We start from the raw sequence: 25,446 nt of genomic DNA, 5'->3' as shown, positions 1-25,446 counted from the left end.
TATATTGTTTAATCAAGAAAAAGCTGTAAGCTTAGTTGTGTGTGTGTTGGCCAGTGTGTGGCCTGGCCCAGTATTAAAACCAACAGCTGTAAACATAAGTGTGAAGGCATCCCAGGACACAATGGGATCCAAACGCTGAGGCCACTTTCAGAAGTGGTCAGAGGTGCATTTGTCTGCATACAGTATTAGCATTTCAAATGTATGTCTTCTGTTTGGGAGGATTAAATTAAACGTAAGCAGGAAAACAACTTCCAGCAACACAGGTTGGTGACCAGACGTCCCAGTTTGCCCAGGTTTGTCCCAGTTTCAAGCTGGGTGTCCAGAGTCCCGAGAAATATCTGTTAAACACTCAAATGTCCCGGTTTTCGACATTCACTACAAAATTGTCCCATTTTCACCACAATTGGAATAATAATATTACACTTGTTTTCAGCGCATACATTATTACCCTACCCAAAAAACATGAACAATGCACACACACCATCAATCAATCAATGTGTCACTGTCAGGGCTGTTATATTATTTATTTATATATATATATATATATATATATATATATATATATATATATATATATATATATATATATATATATACATATATATATATGTGTTATTTATATATGTTACATTACGCCTGAAACACCTCTTTCTGACAGAAACTGTCAGTAAGCTAAGGGTTAGCTGTCATGCTGAAGAGAAAGTCTTGAGTTGCTTAAGGCAGACACTATGGATGTTGACATTGTTGTTGATGTTGCTGTGGATGCTTCAACACAAGGCAGTGAAGCCTATTCCAATAGTTATCCTGTACTTCAAACGAACTGACCAGGTTACGATCAAGATTCTCAACTTCACATCAATCCCAGGTGATACAATTCTTTTTGGAAGTCCACGCAGTGCAATGTAGAGAAACCAGCAGACGAGCGCTAGGCGAAGACGTTTGCCCATTTCAAGACAAGGGGTTTAGGTGTACACTGTCAGTTCGCCATGTGTTTATCTGGCACGAATGCCCCTTTAGAGCAGATCTTTTCCATGATGAATAACTCCTGGGTGGACGAGAGGAACCGTATGGGACTGACAACTCTGAAAGCACCACTCATTACATGAATAAACATTGATGGTAGCTGCGCAGAGTTCCAGGGAAAGCGCAATCTCCTAGAGAAGATCCACTTCTCAGAAAGTGTTCTTCCTAAAAGGTATCTTTATGTAAAGGTGCGTCCTCGGTTTTTGTTATTAACAAGGTCGCATAAGCTGACTTTGTCCACTGCATCTGACATTTTCGAGAAGCCCAAGAGATACATTACGAGTGCATCAAACATCTTGGGCAATTTGGTTTTCATGGAACACGCAAAGGAATAGACCCAGTATGCATTGTTTTGATTTCTTTTTCTTTAAATTTACCGGCAGATTGGGCATGCAAAGTGCATTGTTGCCTCCCGCCAGTTAAAAACCACAATGCATTGTTGTCACTGAAGTGGTCACTCCAGATGCATGTGGATAAGCATTCTAATGCCAGGTGTGAACTGGCATACTTAGAGCTGTCCACTTGTAATTGCATCGCCCAAGACACATGTTAATGCCAGGTCTGAACAGGGCCTAGGGTAATCGTAGGTGTGAACTGCAGTCAGTTTCACCTATGCAAAACTGATACAGCGTCAGAGCTGGGCCTCTGTGGCATGTTACCAAGCGTGTGCTTCCATAATGTTATGGTTGTCACAACAGCAGCATTGAATTCCTAGAATGCGTGAAGTTAACCACATCAGACAGATTAATCCTCTTGGCAATGAAAAGTGAAAACTGCCTTCTCGCCACACAGCAGAGAGCGACAGTGAGAGATTAGGTGTACTGGCCTGCATGGTGCGGTTGTTAACGGTAATATAGCTGCTTAATCTCTGTTGGCTCAAAGATATTAGAGGTTTAAAGATTACAGGGAAAACAACTGCCTACCAATGACTGAAACTTTTTGTTTTACCTTGTAGACCAAACTGCATGGGGTCAGGGTGGAGAGTTGTAACACCTGTTTGCAGGTTGACTATACACAATGCGATGTAAACATCCCACTGCTAAACCACTTTTCAGTAGAAACTGTTAATAAAAGCTAAGTTCCCAATACAAGACTTCAAAGTCGCCGGTTCGCTGTACTATTAAATAACATTACACAACTTTCTGTCTTGTTGTTATCTTTTCACACTACCTGACTGGCAAATGGGGCTCACACACTACTAGATCTTTCACCAGAGGAATCCCATATTCTAGTCTCCAAACTACGTTTATGTCACGAAAACACACGCGAGAAGTGACACGGGAAATGGTGTAAAATCCACAGGATTTTTGGATATCCGTCAGAAACAAGAAGAGAACGTTTAGACATAGGGTGTTTTGTTGTTGGCACACATGTTCACAAAATAGCCTGTTTCCACAGATCTTTACTATTTATAGCCTGTTTTCTCTATTAGCAACAACTTTGGTCCTTGTTGCAAATGCAACACACACAGTTTGAGAAGTGGGGGAGACGCAAAACAGGGGGTCCTATACCAGAAACATGTTTTTGATTTGATTTGAAACCAATTCCTGCATTCTACATACATTTAGGGACTATGATGATACAAAATCCAAGAAATAATTAAGTTGATCATAATGATAAATTCTGCCAGAAAGAATAGTACTAAACTATGTCAAAGGAAAAAAAATGTCTTACTTTCTTTATTGTTTATTATAGGGGCGATCGCCAAGACTTGACAGAATCATTTTATAGAGTCAGTAATGTTCTCAATTTGAAAGAGGGGAGGACACAAACCGGGTTTTTGAAAAGTGTGGAAATTACACCCAAGCACACATTAAAGTAACAGGCGACACCTCCCCCTTGTTTCCCCTCAGCCCGCAATTTTGCTCCCCAACGCAAATTTGCATTTCCTACGATGGCGAAGGCATGACTGGCCCTACTCTGCCTCTGATTGGCTAGTATTCTTAGCCTTTGTTGATTGGATTGGTTAGGATAAGCATATTCGCAACCCCGACAGCTCCAGATATTTATCCTGCTAGATATCTGGAATGTGTCAGCGACGTAGCAGGGGGCCTCTCGTCTCACGTTTTTGAACAGTTCACACATCACGCTCGAGAATGTGCACACGAGTGCCGAGTCAATTTCGATTTGCCTCCGATTTGGGGCTTTTTGTCGGGAGCTCTAAAAACTGTTGGCGAGTGGAAAATCTGAGCTTAAGTCCTGTAGTGGGCACTTGCCATAACAAACATCCGTTGGTAGTTTTCACAAGCTGATTTTTGAGGTACTTGTACTTCTATTATTTCCGTTTTTATAATTTTTCATAGTGTTACTATTTAGCTCACACAAACATATCCTGAACAAACAATGAATGCTGTTCAATTGTTTTGTTGCTGTCTGTTATTTCTGTGTTCCTTTAATTGTAAAGTGCACTGAGACCATGTTGTATGGTGATTTATACACTTAATACATTTCATTGATTGATTGATTGAGTTTTATTTGGCCAAACTAGATATAAACATAAACTTCAAAGCAAACAAAGTAAGTAATGTCAGTAGTGAAATGAGTGTATGGGTGAGTGTAACATGAAGTGTGTGTTAAGGCCCGGACACACAGAGCCGATAATCAGCCGTTGGACAGTCTGGCGAGGTCAGTGACTCGAGTCTGTTCGGTGTGTTCCGTGCCGTCGTCCGTCCGAGGGGCCGTCGTCCTTCATCTTGGCCGATTTTACATGTATAATCGGCAGGGCGGGCACTGCCGGCAGTCAGACTCAAATTACCCATCTGATTGGTAGAGTGCTAACCTGGAAACGGGGAGCGGAATGAGCGTGACTAGAGTCTCTCAAAATCTGATGAAAATCTTTTAAACTGACCTTTGTTGATCTGAAATGAAGACAGATTCAGCAACTGCATTGCCTATTTCTCGCTTAAAATGTTTTCAGAAACACGTTTCGGTGAACTTCGGTGTACAATATGAGATCGTATTCTGAACAAGCCACAATGACAGTCTGTCTTTGAATTTCAGGAGAAACAAGACCCACGTGACGGGTTCGTCCAATCAGCTGCCGGTTTTCATTTTTGGGCGACAATACAGATTAGCGCCGCCTGCTGTTATGGAGACGTATTACGTCTTGTCTCTTCGGTGTGTTCTGAGGCATTTTTTTGACCAACTCAGGGAGACTGATCAGTCCAACTGCCTTTTCTGCCGACGGTTGGCCATCTGGTTGGTGTGTAAGCAGCTTAAAAGGAAAAGTCAAAATATAGTGGCTAAATGAAGAGCCCGAGTGTACCCGGGGTGGTGCATGGTGGTGAGACAAAAGAGACCAGTGCATAGTTGGCAGCCATTTTAAATACATGTGAGCCAGGCCGAATAGGTGTGTCACATCTCCTCCTGACGATCCTGGCCTAGTTGTCATACAACATACATACAACATACATTGTTCGCTACATTTCTGAGGGGAATACTTTACTTTTTACTCGTCAACATTCATTTCACACTTACATTGCCAGCTACAATATTACATTATGTTTACATGTTCTATAACAACAATGTAATAGTATAGTTCAATATATACTATGCTTTTACTTTTGTTGCATCTTTTTTTGTTTAGTTTTTCCACCCATCAACCTTACTGTTTTGGTTCACTCCACTTTCATAGTGTCATTTTCGGCTGCAGCAGCTGTTTTGAACAAGATAACCGACTGTGCGCTACTCTTCTAGGCACCAAATGGCAGACAGAAACGTTAGCGATTAGCTGGTGAACACAGTGGAGCATTTAGCCGATACAGAGCCAGATATTTCCACAAATACTTTAAATTGTGCTCTGGCATTCCATTGGAATTGGCGTCACCTAATTGCTGCTGTAAATACTTTGAAACAAAAGAGAATTTGGGAGCTACATTTTTCTCGTGTGACACCTCCGTTGCTTGTACGTGTTGCTGTGTTATGTGTTTCGCCCGGGCTCCACCCAATCAAAGAGCTCACTGTGTAAGTGACAAACAGCCCTGTAAATAATTTGGCTGTTAGTAGCTATTTATAATCACATAGGCTTTGTTCACTGTCTTTTGCACTCCTTAAACAACTTAATGATGTATGCTACTGATGGAAAATGTGCGTTCCCCTGTGCAGCACTGTTGGCTTTTTTTCTTTAATGGTAGTGGGTGAGGCTGAGTAAACCATAAACAATTTTGTTATTGGTGGCCATCAGACGATCTCTTGAACTCATTGCATCTTTGACCTGGTTTCAGGGTTTGTTGACTCAACTCCGCCCAGGAATTTCTATGTACCTCGAACATTGTAATATCTTCCTAAAGATAGATTAGACCCAAGTGAGACATCAATTAGTATTTGTATTATATATTGTATATTACTAATAGCCATTATAAACAAAATATAGTTGTTAACACCATAAATTGAGCTGGTGTGAAATGGAAATAGCAATAAAGCTAACAGGACGGCAGCCCTGCTAGTGTTGGTGGCGCTGTGTGAGGCGCCAAGGTTGCATCATGTCCCAGCTTTCCTCTTCAAGGTAACATAACAAACAATCCCTCAGTTCCAGGAAATGAGATGGACTGATTTGCAAGGTAGAGAGCCCCATTTTTCCCAAAGTGTACTTCATCCAAGGCCAAAAGGCCCCGTTGAGGCCGAAAAAGCCAGACAATACGTGCGTCTGCAGGCTTGTAATCAGCTGAAAATGGGCATTCCTGTGGTGATCTTGAATGTCAGTGATTTTTTTAAGCCTTTGGCAAGTATAGCCACTGTTGTTGGAGATGTGAACCCAACATCTTCAAAACTGTCTTAGTAATTTCCTCTGTTTCTCTTTTCCTATAGGTCTTTTGTAACAACTTCTAGCAGAGGTTGAGGAAGAAGCACATCACCGCCTTGTGAATACCAAACCCTGAAAAACTGAAAATCGAACTTCTCCGCCTCTCGCCCTGCCGTGCACCACTATGCCGGGAGCCGTGGATCGTATGGAGCTAAGTAAAGTCTCCACAGAGGCTGATGATGACAGCAACGACAGCCTGGATGACCGCTTCACAGAGCCCATCGACTCTGAGAAGGCCACCATTGACAGGTCAGCAACCATGATGTCAAGATTTCCTGCCCCCATATTAGCAGGCACCACCAGTCATTTGACATTTAGATTGAGGCAGCTATTACAGCAGTGGGACTTTGGGGCTGCTCAGAATGATCTAACATTGTTGATTGACAAGGAGGTGGCGACTGGTGTGTGGTGGCAAGGTTTTAATTTTCACTAGAGATGGTCCGATACCATTTTTTGCTTCCCGATACCGATTCTGATACCTGAACTTGCGTATCGGCCGATAACGAGTACTGATCCAATACCAGTGTGTCATATATTTTATTATGTTTTAACAACTGTATACTACTATCCCTGTATGACTTTTTTGTCGGCCTGGCTCAGGTTAAACTCTTTGTGAAACATGAACAAACACAAACAATGAACGCCATAGACTTTCTTTTATTATCCAGTTTGACAGTCAGTTATAACGGAAAAAGAACATAAATAAACTACTTTAACGTAGATTTTCTTTAGGGCTTTATTATTTGGATTATATATATTATATGCATGAACTCCAGTACTTCCCGATACCAATACCAGCGTTTTAGGCAGTATCGGAGCCGATACCGATACTGGTATTGGTATCGGAACATCTCTAATTTTCACACACTCTAAGTGAATTAAAGGGTACTTTTTTCAACCTGGACCCCATTTTCCAATGCTTGGTGTCTAAGTGAGTAATGTGAACAAAAATCGTTGAAATTGGACCAGTATTGAGCAACAGTGCTGTAACTGGCAGTCCTGAACCAGGGTGCAATGTAATCATATAGGGCAATTGTACACCGTCAATTTCCATCCACTAAAAGTGCTGTTTTTGCCACTGACAGGCTCAGGTTGTTATTTTAAATGTCTGACAACATTATGAAAAGGATAAACCTTTTTGTTAAAGAGTAAAATCTTTATTGTTTAACCAGAAACAGCACAGAGAGCGCTATCGCTGACCTCTCCACACTCAACAACATTCAAATAAACAGTCATTTTAGCGTGTATAGAGTCAACATATTTCCACATGTAAATGGGTGAATTACGGGTTTATTGCAACCAAACTAGAGTGGTGATTGTTGGAACAGTGGAAAGACGAACCACAACAGCTTTTGATTGTATTTTGTTTCTGTCGACTTTGAACCCAACACCCAACTTAGGTCAAGCGATCTGTTTGCTCTCACAACACAAAGGATACAGTTGATGGCGAGATGCCAGGCTTTTTACATTTTGTGTCATGAAATGTATGTGACATAATATAAAGTGAACTCTCCACAGTGTATGCATGTGTTCATTTATGCTTCTTTTTTTTTGCCCCTGCAGTCAGTTTATGGATGACAATGAGGACGGAGAAAGCCAGAAGTTCCTGTCAAATGGTTTGATGAAGAAGAAGAAATATGACGAATACCATGAAGAATATGTAAGTAGTTTGCTTCCTGCAATTACACTCTGTTTATTCAATGTAAGCCTTGCCACATTAGTCACTGTGAGAGCAGCCATAAAGGTTGTTAGAAGCTGGTATAACAGTATGTTAGCAAACCAAAAATATGAGTTCTGCAAGAAATCACATAACACTGCAGCAAATGTATTTTTAAACATTAACTTTTCCAGTACAAACCCAACACTTTGGATTTTATTTAGAGTGTATTGGACTAAAAAGGCATTCTGGGAAATGTTTGCACTTACGTGTTGAAGTAGAAGTTGAGTGTGAATGGGTCAATTCAATAAAACTTAACTGTATCCAACAGTGTAGGAGAATGTGATGGTGTATACAGTATTTCCTTGAATTACAGCTTGTTCGTGACAAAATATTTACTATTGGCATTAAAGTCTTGTGTGGTTTGCTGCGTCATGTACCTGTGCATGCACATGCCAAATGTTTGCTATCTTTCTTATTGCAACGTCTACACTACCGATGAATTTCGTCAATTATCTGAGACCGATTTTTATTTCAAAGGCAGACTTTTCAGCAATGTTCATCTGTTTTCCTCATTACATATCCCTCTTCCTTCTTTCTTTTCTCTCTGAGCAGCATCCCGGCCACACCTCCTTCGGGATGTCTGTGTTCAACTTGAGCAACGCTATCATGGGCAGCGGCATCCTGGGCCTGTCCTACGCCATGGCAAACACTGGCATTGTGCTCTTTACGTAAGTACTACTGCGGCAGAGTAGATGTTGATATTATTTCTCTAAAACCTTTCATTTTCTGTGTATCGGCATTCCATCGCCTATCGCCTATCTATTCTGGGATAGGGGGAAAAAAAACTCCCTGGCTTGTTTGTATTTCTTTAAACTAGGGCTGTCTATCGATTAAAAAATTTAATCTAATTAATTACATACTCTGTGATTAATTAATCGAAATTAATCGCATACATAAGTAACGGTGCCTGAACCGATACTTTTTAAGAAAGTAAAAAAAGAAAAAAAAAGGGTACTAAACAACAGTTGGTGACATTAAAGAACGGCTTGTTTATTGCTAAGGCCATATAGTCAAAATGAAATGATTTAATAATAATGTATAACAATAACAATAACTTATTTCACTAGTAAATTGATGTTGAACGACAAAAACAATCACCAGATGGGAAAAGGACATTTACAATAACTTCAAATGCACCACGAGGCTGTAGTTTACCAGTTTCATTGAACGCACCGTCTGTGTTTTTTCTCCGACAGCAGCTGCAGATTGTTACGTACCGGTGTAGAATCCTCTACAGTAAAACACAGTCAAACTTTACACCGTTTAGCGTTAGCTGTCAGCATTTTAACCGTTTTTAATCCAGCTACTAGCTAGCGGTAGGCTAACGTTAGCTGTTGTTGAGTATAGTGTTAACTAGCGTCACGTACAGCGGTGTTTGTGTTACCTGTATCGTCTGTTTTAGAGCACCAGAGAGAAGCGCAGACATATCAGTGGCACCAGATTTCGGTAGCCAGGGTTGGCAAGAAGAAGATTTTTACAAGTAAATGTTCCAATCAATGATCCAGGTAGCACATTCTCGTCTCCCTCCTTCATTTTACAGTCGAATGGTGGCTAGAACGGCTCCGGATCAAACGTCAATATGGAATGGATTAATCTGCGTTATTTTTTCTCAGATTAATTAATCAAAATGAACACGTTATTTTGACAGCCCTACTTTAAACCAATCACAACTGTCCTGGGCGGCGCTAAGCTCCGATAGCGAGAAGGGAGGGACGCTAGGCTTTATCCCACCAATGTGCGTCCATTTAGCCAATAGCACTATATTTTAAGTATATATGTTGTTATTGTGTACTGTACATTTCGCTATTATCAGTACAATGTAGTTTTGTAAATCAACGTCAAAGTTTTGATAACATTTAAAGATGTAAACAAAGAAGATTCTACAGCCATGCTCGCAGCTCTGTAAAGCTGTGCTAAGACACGTCCTGAGCTAAATGCTATTGTCCAACGCAGTCTCATGGCAGTTCGTGAAATGGTCACGTTATTTAATCTATTGATTCTTGTTCACGGGGATGTTTTTCTCGTTTTTTTTTGTGGTGGCCAGCACGAAAATGTAAAGTAATGTATTTCAATGGGAAGCATATTTTGTGATCACAACACGAATACGGTAGGGAGTAGTATGAAAAGCCGAAAATCTGCGTAGGGAGGTTGGTCGGGGTGGTGGATGGGTCAAACAATACAGGACTTTCACCCGGGAGACCGGGTGTTGTGTCCCGCATGTGGCGTTTTGTTTCCCCGTTGTTTTCCTAATCACAACCGTCCCGTAATTGTCGCGCGGCCGTCTGCCGGCGTGTGAGGCATCCTTTCCCCGTTGTTTTTTTCCTAAACCCAACATCTGAATAGATGGTTCCCATTTTGTGCTGGCCACCACGAAAAAAACAAGATAAACGTGTTGTTGTACACAAATCAATAGATTAAAAATAACGTGACAATTACACGAACTGCCGTGAGACCGTGTTGTATTGTCAGCATGCTATCATGCTCACAATGACAATGCTAACACGCTGACGTTTAGTGGGTACAGTATAGGCCTAATCATAATCATCTTAGTTTTTTAGCGGATCAGTGTGTTAGCATGCTAACATTTGCTGATTAGCACCAAACACACAGCACAGCTGAGGCTGATAGGAATGTCATTAGTTTTACAGATATTTGGTCATAAACCAAACTATTAGACAAAAAAAAAAAATCTGACCTGATGATGTCACTAGATGAAGAGTCATGGCTTTATTACAATTCATCCTGAAGGGGGACATGAATGCGTTTGAATTTAATAAAGTAGGTGTCGAGGCATTTCACCGAAAACCACCACTGCTGGTGGCGCTAGTGTTCAGTATACATGGGATACATGGCTATGTGTTGGCTGGCCAGTGGGACAGAATTAACTCTTGCAAAAATATAAATGATAATCACATTACCACCTGGAATATAGAGCAGCTCTGCCACACAGACATGTTTGAACTCCCTGTGGCCGCAATTCCTCTGCCATATTTCTCCCAGCTCTGTCTGCCCCCATGCATTATCAGCATTCATGGGTGGCTTTAAACATCCGACACCCTGCTGTCACCGTACACCTCCTGTCCACTATCCATGCCCCTGCTGTGTGGCCACCTCATGACCTGGTGGTGCTTTAAGGAACAAGAGAGCACTCCTCTGAAGCTCAGTGTGAATGGAGTAGAAGAATATCACAATAGCTACTTAAATTATAGCAGAAAAGGGAATAATAATGAACTCCTGCTATCTCCTGCCACACATTTCCTCAGACACCACCAGCACAAAAACCTTCTCCATACTGTTGACTTTTCTCTTCTTCCTTTTCCCCTGCATCATTTCAGTCTCTTTCCCTAGTCTCTAGATAGAAAGGATTCAAATTACCAAAGCTGACTTCATTCACACAGGGGTTGTTTTCAGGTCTCATTTTTGCACTGATCACTGACTTTTGCTTTCCCTTTCTGTGCAGAATCCTCCTCGTCGCTGTGGCCAGCCTCTCCTTATATTCTGTACATCTTCTCCTTATGACAGCTAAAGAAGGAGGTTGGTGTTTTAAGTTCATTTCAGTTCAGATTCCTTTGTGGAATCCCAACTAGAGGCTGACAACTATTTACAAATGATGTTCGAGTTTGGGTTGGGTTTGACCTACTTGACATGGTGCTTCGAGCAATTTTTTGTCTAAATACAGTGTAAAAATAACTAAAAATGATGGATCTGCTGTCTGTGTTGGGCTATTCTTGTTTAGTGCTGGGGTTTGCTACGTGAACATCCCACATCGGCTATTTCAGGCGGAAAATATTCATGTAACACAAACTCTGTGCTTCAGCCGGTTCTGACAGAATGCCTGTCGGGTTCAGGTTGGACTCCGTTACTACTCTCACTTGCTCAGGTTCGGACAGAATAATGCAGCCCGAGTCACATTCTAGTCCCAACCTGGGGTCGCAAGATAAATCTAAGGGGTTGCTTGCTGATCACCTGAGTAGTAAACAAATTGTACTGCACAAATGTTGCATGTTTGTTTTTTACACTTTTTATCCAATCTTTGCTTCCTTTTTTTGTGTTTGAAATACTGTTAACGATCAATACTTTTACCTCTTCAGGCCTGTCTTTGAACTGCTTACAACTAATAGACATGCAAGTACATATTGCTTAGTATTAAGGGGTCAATGGACCAAAAAAATAAAAGGTTGGAAATTTGTGCTCTAAAATACTATTGGAAAAACTATCTTTTTGTACTGATCCACCCCCTTGTGGTCATAAAAAGAAGTTGTGCTTGAGATGGAATATACTTCAAATTAACCTGATGCTTTTTGTCGCCGTTCTTGTTGTGATGCCTGAAATACATTTTTCCCACAGCTAATGTGAACTTGTCTGTTCTGGCAGGATCCCTCATCTATGAGAAGCTGGGAGAGAGAGCATTTGGTTGGCCCGGGAAAATGGCAGCATTCGGATCCATAATTATGCAGAATATTGGAGGTAGGCTGTGAATTTGTGTGTGTGTGTGTGTGTGTGTGTGTGTGTGTGTGTGTGTGTGTGTGTCAGCTTGATTTGAAAAAGCAAGAGTTAACTGCAGTTTAAAGGTCCCAAATCATGCTCATTTTTATGTTCATACATGTATTTTGGGTTTCTACTAGAAAATGTTTACATGTTTTAATGTTAAAAAAAACACTTAATTCTTTATTCTGTACCTGAGTTCACCCTCTGTCTAAAACGCTACGTTTTAGCGCATTTAAGCCCCCATTCCCGAAAAAGCAAAGTCTGCATTTCCGGGTTTTCCACATCTGCGCTCTCTGAGTCTCTGCACCGTCATTGCAGCCGGGGAATGACTGTAACAGCCCTGTAGCAGCACTTTCTACATATATATATATATATATATATATATATATATAGTAATGTTGTGACATCACAACTGTAAGGAAGTCCTGGCGGCTTGTTTAAAGGCACAGTTTCTGAATACAGGCTGTGTGCATTTCTCTGTTACTTTACTATTACTTGATACTTTCACAGCATTTAAATAGCACCTCAACCTGCTTTATATTTACAAAATACATGGATATCTCACTTTTTACAAAATGGGACCTGTAATAAAATTGCTAAAACTATGTGTGCATGTAATGTAGCTTCTCTGTCTGACTGAAGTTTCTCTGTCATGTCCTGCAGCCATGTCCAGCTACCTCTTTATCGTGAAGTATGAGCTACCTGAAGTGATAAGAGCCTTCTTGGGTTTAGATGAAATCTCTGGGTGAGTGTGTGTGTGTGCGCGTTAGAAAATAACTATTGTGTGTGTGTACAGTATTTACAGTAAAGGCTTTAACCCCTGTGATGTGTTTGCAGTGAATGGTACCTGAACGGGAACTACCTGGTGGTGTTTGTGTCCATTGGAATCATTCTGCCTTTATCGATCCTTAAAAATCTGGGTAGGAACTCACTTTACACCAGCCATTGTGAATAGAGAGGCAAAGTCCCTCCCCTTCCGGTGGATCAACATGGGACTGGACCTTATTTCGGAGGCGGAAAATGTATGGTAGTGAACGGAGAGAGACTAATTCTTTTTTGATCCCGTTTGAATTGAGCCACGAATTACACATATGACGTTTGTCCATTGAAAAGATAATTTTGCAAGTGAAGAAAGTTTGTCGTAAAACTGTTTGAAGTACAAGACTGTAAAAAAAATACATAATTACAAAGTCTACTCACCAAAGTCGCATGGGCGACGTCTTGCTAAAGCTGGGATACTTCTGTTTGGTACCGGGACGTAACGTTACTTGAACGAGCAGCGGATCTTGCTCGTTTTTTCTCTTCCCGGCTGATAAAACTTTGCTGGAAAAAACACATGAAGTAAGATATGTGTGTGCTGTGGAACCAAGCTAGGCTAGCTGGCTAGCTAGCAAGCAAGGTGATGTAAATTGTGTGAGACGAGATATTTACTTCACTGAGCGGTTTCACACAAAACTAAGCGGTAATACGACAAACCTACGACAAACTGAGACTTTCTTCAGTTGCAAAAACTTTTTTTTCTATTGACTAACATCATATCACAATTCAACGGGATAAAAAAAATAATAAGTCTCTCCCCGTTTACTGCCATACAATTTTTTTTTCTCTCAATATCAGGTCCCTTGGTGGTCCTCCGGAAGGGGAGGGACTTTGCCTCTCTTTTGTATATTGTTCAACTATTTTACCACATGCTCTGTAATTCAGTATTCAGATACTAATTCAGAAACAGGATCTATGTCACTTCCTGCAGTTGGGAGCCATTTCTTTGCAAGTTCTTGCAGCTGTCTGTATGCAACTTGGCCAAACCAGAAGTAATGTAACACTAGTGAAGCCCTTAGTCAGCTCTGGCAATTAGGAGTTACTGTAAGGTAACACTGCTATTAAGCGTGCAGTCAGCTCCAACACTCAGATGTAATTTATGAGTGCAGATCCGCCTCAGCTTGCTGAGCTACAGAAAGGCTACACACTGAGCCCGCTGCACAGATTATGTGATTAAACCAATTAGACGTGAAGAAGCAAAGAAGATCAAAGCCTCAATTTTATTGAGTAAATGACGACATCATTTCTGATTTTGGTGTTTCAGGCATTAGATTTGTATTCATGGGTATTATGTTTAATCTCTGTTCCATCCAGACCTTATTAAAGGTTTGATTCCCACTGCAGGTCAAATCTAAACTGCCACTAATATCAAATGTATGTTTTGTTGATGTAACGATGCATTGTGAATCGGTTAAAAGTGATATAATGTGTAAAGATTCTAACCGTTTGACATAAAAAAAATTAATTGCAATGCAATTTTTAAAACGCCTGGGGCAAATCTACTTTTGATTTCACTTGTTTGGCTTCAGACGTCACTATGGGTTCTTAGTTCCTTTACTTGAAGATATTTTTTTTTATAATTTATTTAGTTATTTTGATGTTCTCTCCTCTTCAGGCTACCTGGGCTACACCAGCGGCTTTTCCCTTTCCTGCATGGTCTTCTTCCTGGGTGTGGTAAGTTCAGCTCTCTAAAAACTTTTTTTTTTTAAATCATGAGCAAAATGTTGGATTCAGACACAGTAGATTTGGGAGAGGGTTGTTCATGTTTACATTTATTCTTGAAGTGTCTTATGCTGTTTTCACACCGCCCGCGCAAATTGCTTGGCGGGATTACATACAAAGTCATCGCAAAGACGCAAATAGATGCAAATTCGCAGCGGGCTAAGCGAATGGCAAGAACACGCTAACTTTGCGTCATTCTTTTATCAAATGTGTGTTGAAAATATTTCAGTAGTAACGTGGCACAAAGCGGATTTACGCGGCCAGTGTGAACACAACATTAGACCACACGAATAACATGCATGCATTTTTAAAATGGGCGTAGTTCCCCTTTAATAATGTATCCAATAACTATGTGTATGTGAAAGGGGTCGCTGTCAATGATGTGTTTACAGCTTGTTTCTACTGTCCTCAAGCTCATGCAGTTTCAACAACATAGCAGAACCAGATTGTTAACTAGCTGCCGCTTGACCCTGTCCTCCCTACTTAGAGTTAAGGACCTCCAACATGGCTGCCACACGGTGTATTACATTGTTTAGAGACCCGTGAATGCAGTTCAACATTAAGAAAATAACATTATGTAGAAAATGTGGAACTAGTACCAGTCTATTGGAAAACAGTCTGTACAGACGACGTTTCATTTCTGGGATTGCTCCAGTGCGGCCGGATGTCCATCACCTTCCACTTTCTTTGTGTTGGCATTCTAAACTCCGGTGGATTTCTGAGGACTATGGTTAACTGCTCTTCAGATCTCTGCAGGGTAAATCCAGACAGCTAGCTAGACTATCTGTCCAATCTGAGTTTTCTGTTGCACGACTAAAACAACTTTTGAACATACACATTCCACCAAAACAAGTTCCTTCCTGAGGCTATTTTGCAGCGGCACCGTGGCTCCGTCTGGCGCTTAGCACCGCCCAAGACCATTTGTAATTGGTTTAAAGAAATGCCAATAAAGCAGAGCACGTTTTTCTCCCATCCCGGAATGATATGTGGACTAGCCAGACCTTCTTCCACAGTGCTGTGGAGACTAGTTGGAAAATAAATGCCACAATGCCAACTCTTGTTGCAAGCAGAAAGTTTTTATAGTGAATTTCCTTTATTTGTTGTTCTCTCGTTTCATTCGGAAGAACGGAACGTGACTCCATATTGTTCTTTTCCAGGTGATCTACAAGAAGACCCAGCTGCCCTGCCCCCTTCCTTTCTTTTACCACCACTCGGCCAACCTCAGCATGAACGCCACAGACATACAGGGGTTGTACCCGCTAAACAACTCGGCGCACATAGATTTCTCCCGGTCCGACGTTTCCCCGGCGGTGCTCGGCACCTACGACGGCCACCACTCCACCGGCGTCCACGTCGAGCCTCACCCCGACGACGAGGAGATGTGCACGCCCAAATACTTTGTCTTCAACTCACAGGTACGATGGGGTTGGTGCTAGCCTACAGGATAGGATAAGATAAGATAAGAACAAGTTTTTTGTTGGTCGCGAGTGACAGAAATTTGTCTTTGACAGGGCAGGCTCAAACAACATAAAATACATATATAAGAAACATAACAGATACAAATAGAAACAGTGTTGGGAAGGTTACTTTGGAAATGTAATAGGTTACCGATTTCAAGTTTACCCTATTTAAAATGTAACAGTAGTGTAACTATTTAAATGACTATCAGACTATTGTAACTTATTATATTTAATTACATTTTGATTACTTTTCTAAATTTCTAATGAATGTTTTCAACTGTTAACCATTTCCAAATGTTTAAACCTGGTAGTGCTAACGCTAACAGATGGGTGGCGCTGCAAATTCAAACAGGAGAACCAATCGAAAGCATCAGAATGCATCAAACTTTGCCAAAAGAAGACATTGTGCACATGGTAAACACACAAAGCAACAAAATTTATATTATTCAACATATAGCCTAGCTTTTTACAGAAAATATTCAGATGCCACCCCCAATGTAATCATGAACATTTTCATAGGTAACTGCCGCTGGGCCTTCTTATACACAGTGTTAGCGTGCTGTGAGACGGTATTTAGAAGCTTAAAAGCTTAAGTTAGGTCGTAATGCTGTTACGGATACCTTTGTTTAGTTTTCAACTCTTGCTGACGCCAAACATTTATCCAACTTGTTCAACTTCATTGTCATGTCTTGTGTATACATAAACAAGTCTCATTGGCGAAGGTTTAAAGGGTGGGGCTTTTGAAATGCAGCCCCACTGGTTTCGATCAAGGTCTGTCATTTACTCACAGGTACAATGGGTCCTCCACTGGTCCAGTTTCCCAATTAAATCAGAGACTTTCAGAAGATGGGCAGGATAAAGTAGAGGCGTGCAATTAATAGAAATTTTAATCGCGATCACGATTTTGGCTCCTAGAGATCACAATCTCGAAAAACACATGTAACACACATTACGTTTTGCAAGTAAACTCAAAACTGAAATGTGTTCAAATGGGAAAAGTAATCAGGTAAATTGCCGTTTCAAGGCATTTTCACTGTTGATTTGTTTAACTGTTTTTAAGTTCAATAAATGCAACATCTTCCCAAAAGACGTGAGGAATCGTGTTAAATAATCGTGATTTCAATATTGACCAAAAATGGAGTAGCCCTAGATAAAGTATACCATGTCTAAGGTAAACTATTAAATAAGAAAACATAGACACACTATCTATCCACGTGAATGCTCTACGTTTATAAAAAAACAAAAGCAAATGTAAGACGGTTGGGCTCACACACAGGAATGCATCTTACAGCCTACAAATCCAACAGAAGCTGATTGCCAAGTATTCGCCTGGACACGTTAGGTAAAGGTGGGGTTTTTAAGGGCGTCTTTTGACATCTGTGTGTGTGTGTGTGTGTGTGTGTGTGTGTGTGTGTGTGTGTGTGTGTGTGTGTGTGTGTGTGTGTTTAGCCATTTGTTACTTGGCCCTGATCATAAATCAGGATAAGAATATGACACAGCATTATGTTCCCATGTTCATCCAACCAAGGTTGTGATCTTCACATTGTTGAAGAAGTGGAGGCAGTTATTTCACCTTCTTTGACGAGATGACTACATGTTTCTTTTGTGCTATAATGGGCGTTTAAATCACATGCCAGTTGCAGTTCGAGGAACAAAGGCACAGGGTGAAAGGTTTGATCAGGAATGCTTAACACTTTTGTAAGAAGAAATGGCGGAGGAGAAAAATAAATAGAATGTTGAAATCAACATGTTAGTTTAGCATGTTTTTGGTAAACATGAGAGTAGTGGTGGAAGAAGTATTCAGATCCTTTACTTAAGTAAAAGTACTAATACCACACTGTAAAAATACTCCGTTACAAGTAAAGGTCCTGCTTTGAAAATGTTACTTAAGTAAAAGTATGTAATTATCATCAAGAAAATGTACTCGATGCAAAAAAAAAAATCCTCACGTTTTAGAAACTGGAAATGATCAAAACAGTTCTGTCAATAGGCCTACCACTTGTAGGCCTGTATGTTGCTGGGTATTTTAATTTATAATAAAACATCGTATTTTATAAAGTACATGTGTTTTGTGTGCAAAAATCTTAATTTGTCAAGTAACTAGTAACTAAAGCTGTCAGATGAATGTAGTGGAGTAAAAAGTACAATATTTCTCTCTGAAATGTAGCGGAGTAGAAGTAGAAAGTGGCATGAAAAGAAGAGACTCAAGTAAAGTACAAGAACCTGAAATGTGCACTTAAGTAGAGCACTTGAGTAAATGTACTTAGTTACATTCCACCAGTGTAGGAGAGTCAGAAAGCATGCTAACAGTGGCAGCCAAAGACAACTGCGGGCCACAATGCACCACCATGTTTCATCAACTTGGTGTGTTGATGGGCCTTAAATGCTTCTTTTTCCCTTAGCCTTGGAAACACAGCACTATCCCTTGTAAGAAGGAGACCTTTCTGTTCTCCACTGTTGTTTTTGGACTGCCTGAAGCGGAATTTCTGTGTCTAAAACCTTTCTGTGCATCATTTGTCCCCAGACGGCGTACACTGTGCCCATCCTGGCCTTCGCCTTTGTCTGCCATCCGGAAGTGCTACCTATCTACAGTGAGCTGAAAGAGTAAGTGCGGTTCTTCCCTCTACATCAAGCTGCGGAACACCATCACCATCTCCTAAAATAAACTTTAGTGGGGGCTGTACCATAGACTGTATATAAAGATGGACGACATGTTTCCACTTCCTCCAAATTTTTACAAAAGTGAAGCCAAAATCTCCTGGATACGGGCACTGCCATCTTGTAAATTTAAAGCCAGAGTCTGCACAGCAGTGATGGAGCCGTGGTATCCAAATCCCGCCCATACACCTGCCCCGACCAATCACGAGTCAATCACAGCTGTCAATCATGACGTTTCACACTGTTTTTATAGCATCAAATAACAAATAAAACACTTAAACAAACATCAGCGTAAATAAACACTACCTAAAATGACAGAAACTACCTTTAGGGAAAAATTATTTGCAAGTACTTTGATTTTTATTAGTCCGCCCGATGTCCCATCAGCCAAAATGGAGGGGGCGGAATTTACGGCACGGCCCAAGTGGTGGTGACGCTGTGACAAAGCGTCAGTATTTGATGAGTGGGGAACGGTCTGGGAGAGCAGTGTGGACCTTTTCTTTTTTCTCAACTACAGCACCTTTTAAGGGTCAGTTAACCCACATGAAACCCGTTTTCTCACTTTCGAGCCATGCAGATAGTCTTTTATTTGGATGATGAGAAGTATATCAATCTGCATATATTTATCTATCTTTACTGCAAGTCTTGAGTGCGGCTTCAAACCTTCTGAAAAGTGACGTGACCTCTCTAAATGTGTGTCTTGTTTCTACAGTCGCAGCCGGAAAAAGATGCAGAACGTCTCCAACCTGTCCATCCTGACTATGCTCGTCATGTACATGCTGTCAGCACTGTTTGGCTACCTCACCTTCTATGGTAAGAACATCCATACACAAGAGTGTAATAATGAACTCTAATCATAGACAAAAAAGGCCTCAAACAGATAGATAGTTAAGTGATATCAGTCCCTTATTCAAGACAAAGCCAATAAGAGAACAAATTCTGCTTACTTTAGTTGGAAAGGGAACAGTGATTTGCTTTGAAATCCCAGAAAAAAACACTAATCAACGCCATTTTCATTTTATAATCTAAGTAGGCATGCTAATTTAGTTTTTTTTTCTGGCCGATAGCCGACCCTCGTTAACCGATCAATAGTCTATATCCACGTAGTTCCACTTCTGGGATTGTTCCGTTGCCACTGGAAATTCCGCTGGATGTCCATCACCTTCCGCTTTCTTTGTGTTGGCATTCTAAACAGTATATCGTATACGTTCAATCAGTGCAAAACCTTCCCGATCTTGCAAATGAATTCCTGCACATTGTATGAACGCAGTCTACAGTTTAATGTTGTGGGTTAATAAGCAACTAGTCTATATCCACGACGTTCCACTTCCGGGATTGCTCCGTTGCCGACGGAAATTGCGCCGGATTTCACTCATTAAGGCCGGATATTCATTGCCTTGGGCTTCCTTTGTGTTGGCATTCTAAACTGCGGTGGATTTCTGAGGACTATGGTTAACTGCTCCTCAGATCTCTGCAGGGTAAATCCAGACAGCTAGCTAGACTATCTGTCCAATCTGAGTTTTCTGTTGCACGACTAAAACAACTTTTGAACGTACACGTTCCACCAAAACAAGTTGCTTCCAGAGGCTATTTTGCAGAGGCACCGTGGCTCTGTCCAGCGCTTAGCGCCGCCCAAGACGATTGTGATTGGTTTAAAGAAATGCCAATAAACCAGAGCACGTTTTTCTCCCATCCCGGAATGCAGTGTGGACTAGCCAGACCCTCCTCCACAGCGCTGTGGAGGAAGGTCTGGCAATGCGAGATTGACCGATCATTAACGGTTAACCGACAGTTCCAGTTCCAGCTTCTTGTTTCCATTCAACATAGCGGCTACCAAAGCGCAGCAACCCGTTGATGCCGCTGTCGCTGCTATGTCACCCGGATCGTTGGTCTGATTGGTTGAAGGACTATCCAATTGCGTACAATGTCATTTGAACTATGCCCATTGATCACGCCTCTTGTGCAGTAGAAAATACAGAGCAGACTCCCCAGACTAATGTTCAATCTTAAAAGATTGAGCTTGGTCTGGTGATAGCCAGACTAGATGTCCCCTACAAATCCTGGAAATTGGATTTTGACACTAGTAATTAGTACATTTTGCTTCAGTGTCTGTCACCTTTCGTAAACAAATTGTTACATTTTTTTTCCTTTTTGTTTCTCCTCCAACACAGACAACGTAGAGGACGAGTTGCTCCACACCTTCACTAAAGTGTATAAGTTTGACACATTGTTGCTGCTGGTGCGTTTGGCTGTTCTCACTGCCGTCACTCTGACTGTCCCCATCGTGCTGTTCCCTGTGAGTACATCGCACATAAACACCTTTGTTGTCTCTTAAAAAAGCCTAATATGTTTGTTTGGCCAGTCTTCTCTGAGGAAAAACAGGCGGCACACAGTGGTGGAATGTAACTAAGTACATGTAATCAAGTACTGTACTAAGTACAAATGTCGAGGTACTTGTACTTTACTTGAGTCTTTTCTTTTTGTGCCACTTTCTACTTCTAGTCCACTACATTTCACAGAGAAATATTGTACTTTTTACTCCACTACATTCATCTGACAGCTTTAGGTACTTTACAGATTAAGATTTTTGCACACAAAACACATGTAGTTTATAAAAGATGTGTTATTATAAATTAAACTACCCAACAATATATAGACCTACAAGTCCAATGCTTAAAAACAGAACTGTTTTGATGGTTTCCAGTTTCTTAATTGTTTGAGTACTTTTACTTTTAATACTTTAAGTACATTTTCCTGATGCTACTCTCAATTCAGGACTTTTACTTGCAACAGTGTGAGATTTTTTACAGTGTAGTATTAGTACTTTGACTTAAGTAAATGATCTGAATATTTCTTTCACCACTGGCAGCACATATATTGATAGTTAGGTTTGGAAAGCAGAACATATTTCCTCATTGTAATATATAATTTCTAGCTGGCTTTTACACTGATGTTCATTACAGCATTGCCCTCTTTTTTGTCTTTCATTGAGCCTGTTTAAGCACTGATATAATTTGATTTGCGTCAGAGCGCACGCAAACATACACCACCCTTGTAATTAGACATATCTGGCCGCTGTGTTCCGCCCGACGCCGACCAGCGACTTGTAAAAGCATTCATTCAGTGGAATGTTACTGCCACTTTGAGTCATTCTGCTCACAGACAGCGTTTTGTGTCTGTTGCCGAGTCAGTCTTTATTTGTCGTTTTCTGGACGCAGCTTGTTTTTTTTTTTACTGGAAGTTAGGTAAGAAAGAAGAACACGCTGTTCGGTTTGGCACTCTGTGTCGTCATCTCAAATCCCAGAGGTCATAAACAGCCACACCTCTTAATTACGTCGACACACACACATGCCTACACACACTTTTAAGATCCTAACTGTAAAGCCTCTCTTACTTTGTGTTTCTGTTTCCCCATTCTCCCACAAGCTGGGGTCAAAGGTTAACCGTGTGCATGTGATGTCCAGCTACTAAACTTATCATCTCAGTCACATTCGTTCACACACTCCTCTTTCTTCCCGCCCCATATATGTTCATAGGTTAATTTTAGTGTGGCCCCTGTCTGACATGGGGGGGAACAAAAACGGCTGCTGGCCAGAGGAAGTTTCATGACCCGTTTTAACTTCCATGCGTGCACACACACAGTACAGTAAAGCCAAGCAGCTGCTAATTTGTGAATCATTTCTGAAGTGGCTGCAGGGACTGAAAGCAGCCACCAGGGGGCAGCAAATGTGTGGATATTCAGTCACAGGAAAGCAGACAGAATGATGCAGCAATGACTGCACGTTAAGGCTTGACACAGTGCGCACACACACTCTCTCACACACACACACACACACACACACACACACACACACATTTACATAGTTACAGAATATAAACATGCTCCTATATATCCACTGTCTGATATTCATGCGTCACCACATTCTGTTACATTTTAGCCGTTAAGCTGATGCTTGCGTTCTTACACTGGATGTGGATGTTCCCGTTCTCCCTCTGACTCTAACACACACATACACACACACACACACACACACACACACACACTCAGCCCTCCCCCCCCAACAGCAAGGGGAATGTGAGATAGGATCCCCCTCTCTCTGCAGTGGAAGTTTACAGGCAGTGGACAGTGGAAAAACCCTCACCCTGACTGCTACCTTCAGGGAGATAGGGAGGCGGAGCCAATGAGTCAGGGCGGGGGGGGGGTGGCTGGCAGGGGAGGGCAGGGGAGGGAGACAGAAACACAAACCATCGCCAGAGCACAATCCTCTAAATGCGCTGTGATAGAATTGTTGGAAATCTGCATCAAAGATAGTGAGGAACACTATGGATTATCTGATGGTGGGTGTGGAAAAATACCATAAGCCCATCTTTGCCCAAGGTTGAATTGTACATAATGGGAAAGGAAGTCAGATTCCACTGAGATGTGACCCTTTAATTTAGTTAGATTTGGCTTCAATGTTGCTGCAGTGCCATCTATAAGTGGAAATCTGTCAATTTTGTACAGGATTGCCCAGTTTACATGTCACATGTGTGTACATTTGGTACACTTTCACAGTGTGTTCAAGAGTTATGACCCTACCTCTAAGAATGTATAAGCAATATGGTATGAAATATTAAAAAATAACTTTGGGGGCACATTCAGATATACCTTAAACCAAATTGCAAAACGGAATACTAATATCTGTAAAGGAAAGCAATTTGGATTTTTCTTTCAGATGATACTTCCTCAGAAAATCAAAATGACAACATCATAGTTAGCCTGGTTAACTGAAGACATGCAATCATATGCACGTTTTCCTTCTCCTTCTTTCCTTCTTTGGCACAAGCTTGATATGCAACCATTTTATTTGACTCTAACTCTCAATTTGAGTGGTACTCACAATGATTGTAAATGTAATTGAAATATAGAAGAGAAATGCTGAGGGAGTGAGAGGGAGGAGGACTAAGATAACAGAGGAGATAAAATTTTGATAAGTACGGAGAAACACAAGACTGAAATGGGATGCCTCGAAGCAGCTGTGGTGAATTGTAGCTTAGTGAAAAGAAAAATACAGAAACGTAGCAAGGGTTTGGAGTTCCTATCCCACTGTTAAAGCAGAAACCTGTGTGCTTGTGGGCCTTAAATCAGCTATGACGCTTTTAAAAAAGTCAATCAAATTAGTTGTGTTAAAAAAATGGTTTTTGCTTGTCTTTACCTGCATGAAATTCCTATCAAAAGATGTGAGTCATAGCCTGCTTTACATTAGTCAGTGTTGGTTTTAAGCTCTAGTTGCTGGGAGACAGCAATGTGAACAAAATGGCCGACCTTAGTCATTACTGTTTGTGCATGAATTTCTGATTAGGAATGTGCGTTTGTGCGAAGTTGGGAATGTTTAATTAACTGACCATCACAATTCTTGTAGTAAATGAATCGCTGTTGCTGTATCATGGTCAAAAGATTGGCGAACTTGGATGCATGCGAGGCATCAGATCAAAAGAACTACTCGGTCGCATCATTGCTCTGCCAAGTTTCCGTTTGACATTTGAGAATCTCGCCTTGAATCCTCCTGACCTTCATTTTGCATGGAAACTGCTACCGGCCTTCAGCGAGAGATTAACATTAGCTTTGTCTGCCACTGTCCTTGGCTCCAGTGGGGAAGTTCTATATGAGAGAGGAGAGAATGTGTGTGTGGGAGTGTGCGTTTGGAGATATGTGTTGGGGCATGAAAGTGTATAGTGTGAGTGTATGGGTGTGCGGTCACGTGAAGGATAGACGCTAACAGAGGCCAGCTCACACAGGGCTTTGCCAGGATCCAGTACATAATGAAAGGGCTTTATGTGGAGTCAAACATGCTTCAGTTCTCAGGCTCCAGCTGGAAAGTTAAGCCATGGGAGACGACTGCTGATTTACAGCACCATCGTCTATGTCTTACCATCATGTAGTAAAATATCAGTCTTAATCAACACAGTCAAGCTAACGCTTGAGTAGCGCTAGCTTGAGTACTTGTCTCCAAAGCCTTGTACGCTAGCAGTTGGTTTATTTGTTTTTTAGTCTTGAATATTTAGCTAATGATTTTATTTTTCTTAAATAAACAAAGAAAAGTGGAACTATCTTACTACTATCTGGTTTTATTTCACATAACAATAACCTCATAGTTACATCAACATTTCAAACACTGCGATTGAAGTTTAGCTAGCAAATTAGATAGTAAGAATTAGCTTGCGTGCTATAGGCAGCGTTATTCAACCCAACGGACACTGCGTTTGTCATATCTCTTCATTAGCATAAACATCTGCAGTTATCTTAAACTTGTGACTGACATTTGGAGTGTGAAAAGTTGTACCAGTGTGCAAAACACATGCACATCTTTCTTTGCCAAAAACTGTAACTGTTATTTGTCTTCCAAAGACACTGTTAAACACTCCTTTTGATATTTCAGTCCCTCTTTCTAGTAAAGCACCCTTTTATAAAGGGTTTGTAGGTTTTAACTCTGCTCTATAAAACATTTACTAATGTTTTACAGATCAGTTATAATCATTAGCTATTATTAATGGCACCATGAGAGCAAGAAATGTCTACCAGTTTATAGCCATTGTTAAGAAAACATTTTGGGGAAAAATCCGGTTTTTGCTGTTGTTTCTCCTCCTTATCAGCGTCTGCAGTTATGAATGTTAATACATTGTTTATTAATTAATTTTGGTTCAGATGCACTGCAGCTTTTTCAGGTCAGAGTTCAAACAGGCCATTGGGTGGTTCTCAGATTCATGTCATGAGT

At 41.0% G+C, this 25,446-nt stretch overlaps 1 protein-coding gene across 2 annotated transcripts in view; it reads left to right on the top strand.

The window, feature by feature from the left end:
* Positions 1 to 25,446, top strand: part of slc38a4 (solute carrier family 38 member 4) — a 50,041-nt gene that overhangs the window by 20,580 nt on the left and 4,015 nt on the right. For both annotated transcript variants that reach the window (XM_031306463.2, XM_031306464.2), the window contains exons 2-13: positions 5,830 to 6,073; positions 7,388 to 7,484; positions 8,097 to 8,212; positions 11,005 to 11,078; positions 11,919 to 12,011; positions 12,696 to 12,777; positions 12,870 to 12,952; positions 14,467 to 14,525; positions 15,731 to 15,988; positions 18,558 to 18,637; positions 19,404 to 19,504; positions 20,863 to 20,987. In XM_031306463.2, the coding sequence (XP_031162323.1) occupies positions 5,949 to 6,073; positions 7,388 to 7,484; positions 8,097 to 8,212; positions 11,005 to 11,078; positions 11,919 to 12,011; positions 12,696 to 12,777; positions 12,870 to 12,952; positions 14,467 to 14,525; positions 15,731 to 15,988; positions 18,558 to 18,637; positions 19,404 to 19,504; positions 20,863 to 20,987 (1,293 nt within the window). In that variant the 5' untranslated portion in view covers positions 5,830 to 5,948. The remainder of the gene's footprint in view (positions 1 to 5,829; positions 6,074 to 7,387; positions 7,485 to 8,096; positions 8,213 to 11,004; positions 11,079 to 11,918; positions 12,012 to 12,695; positions 12,778 to 12,869; positions 12,953 to 14,466; positions 14,526 to 15,730; positions 15,989 to 18,557; positions 18,638 to 19,403; positions 19,505 to 20,862; positions 20,988 to 25,446) is intronic.

Source organism: Sander lucioperca, chromosome 20 (genome assembly GCF_008315115.2).
Source record: "Sander lucioperca isolate FBNREF2018 chromosome 20, SLUC_FBN_1.2, whole genome shotgun sequence".
NCBI lineage: Eukaryota > Metazoa > Chordata > Actinopteri > Perciformes > Percidae > Sander > Sander lucioperca.
Note: the sequence above shows the minus strand (reverse complement) of the source record. Positions and strands in the feature narration are given on the sequence as shown.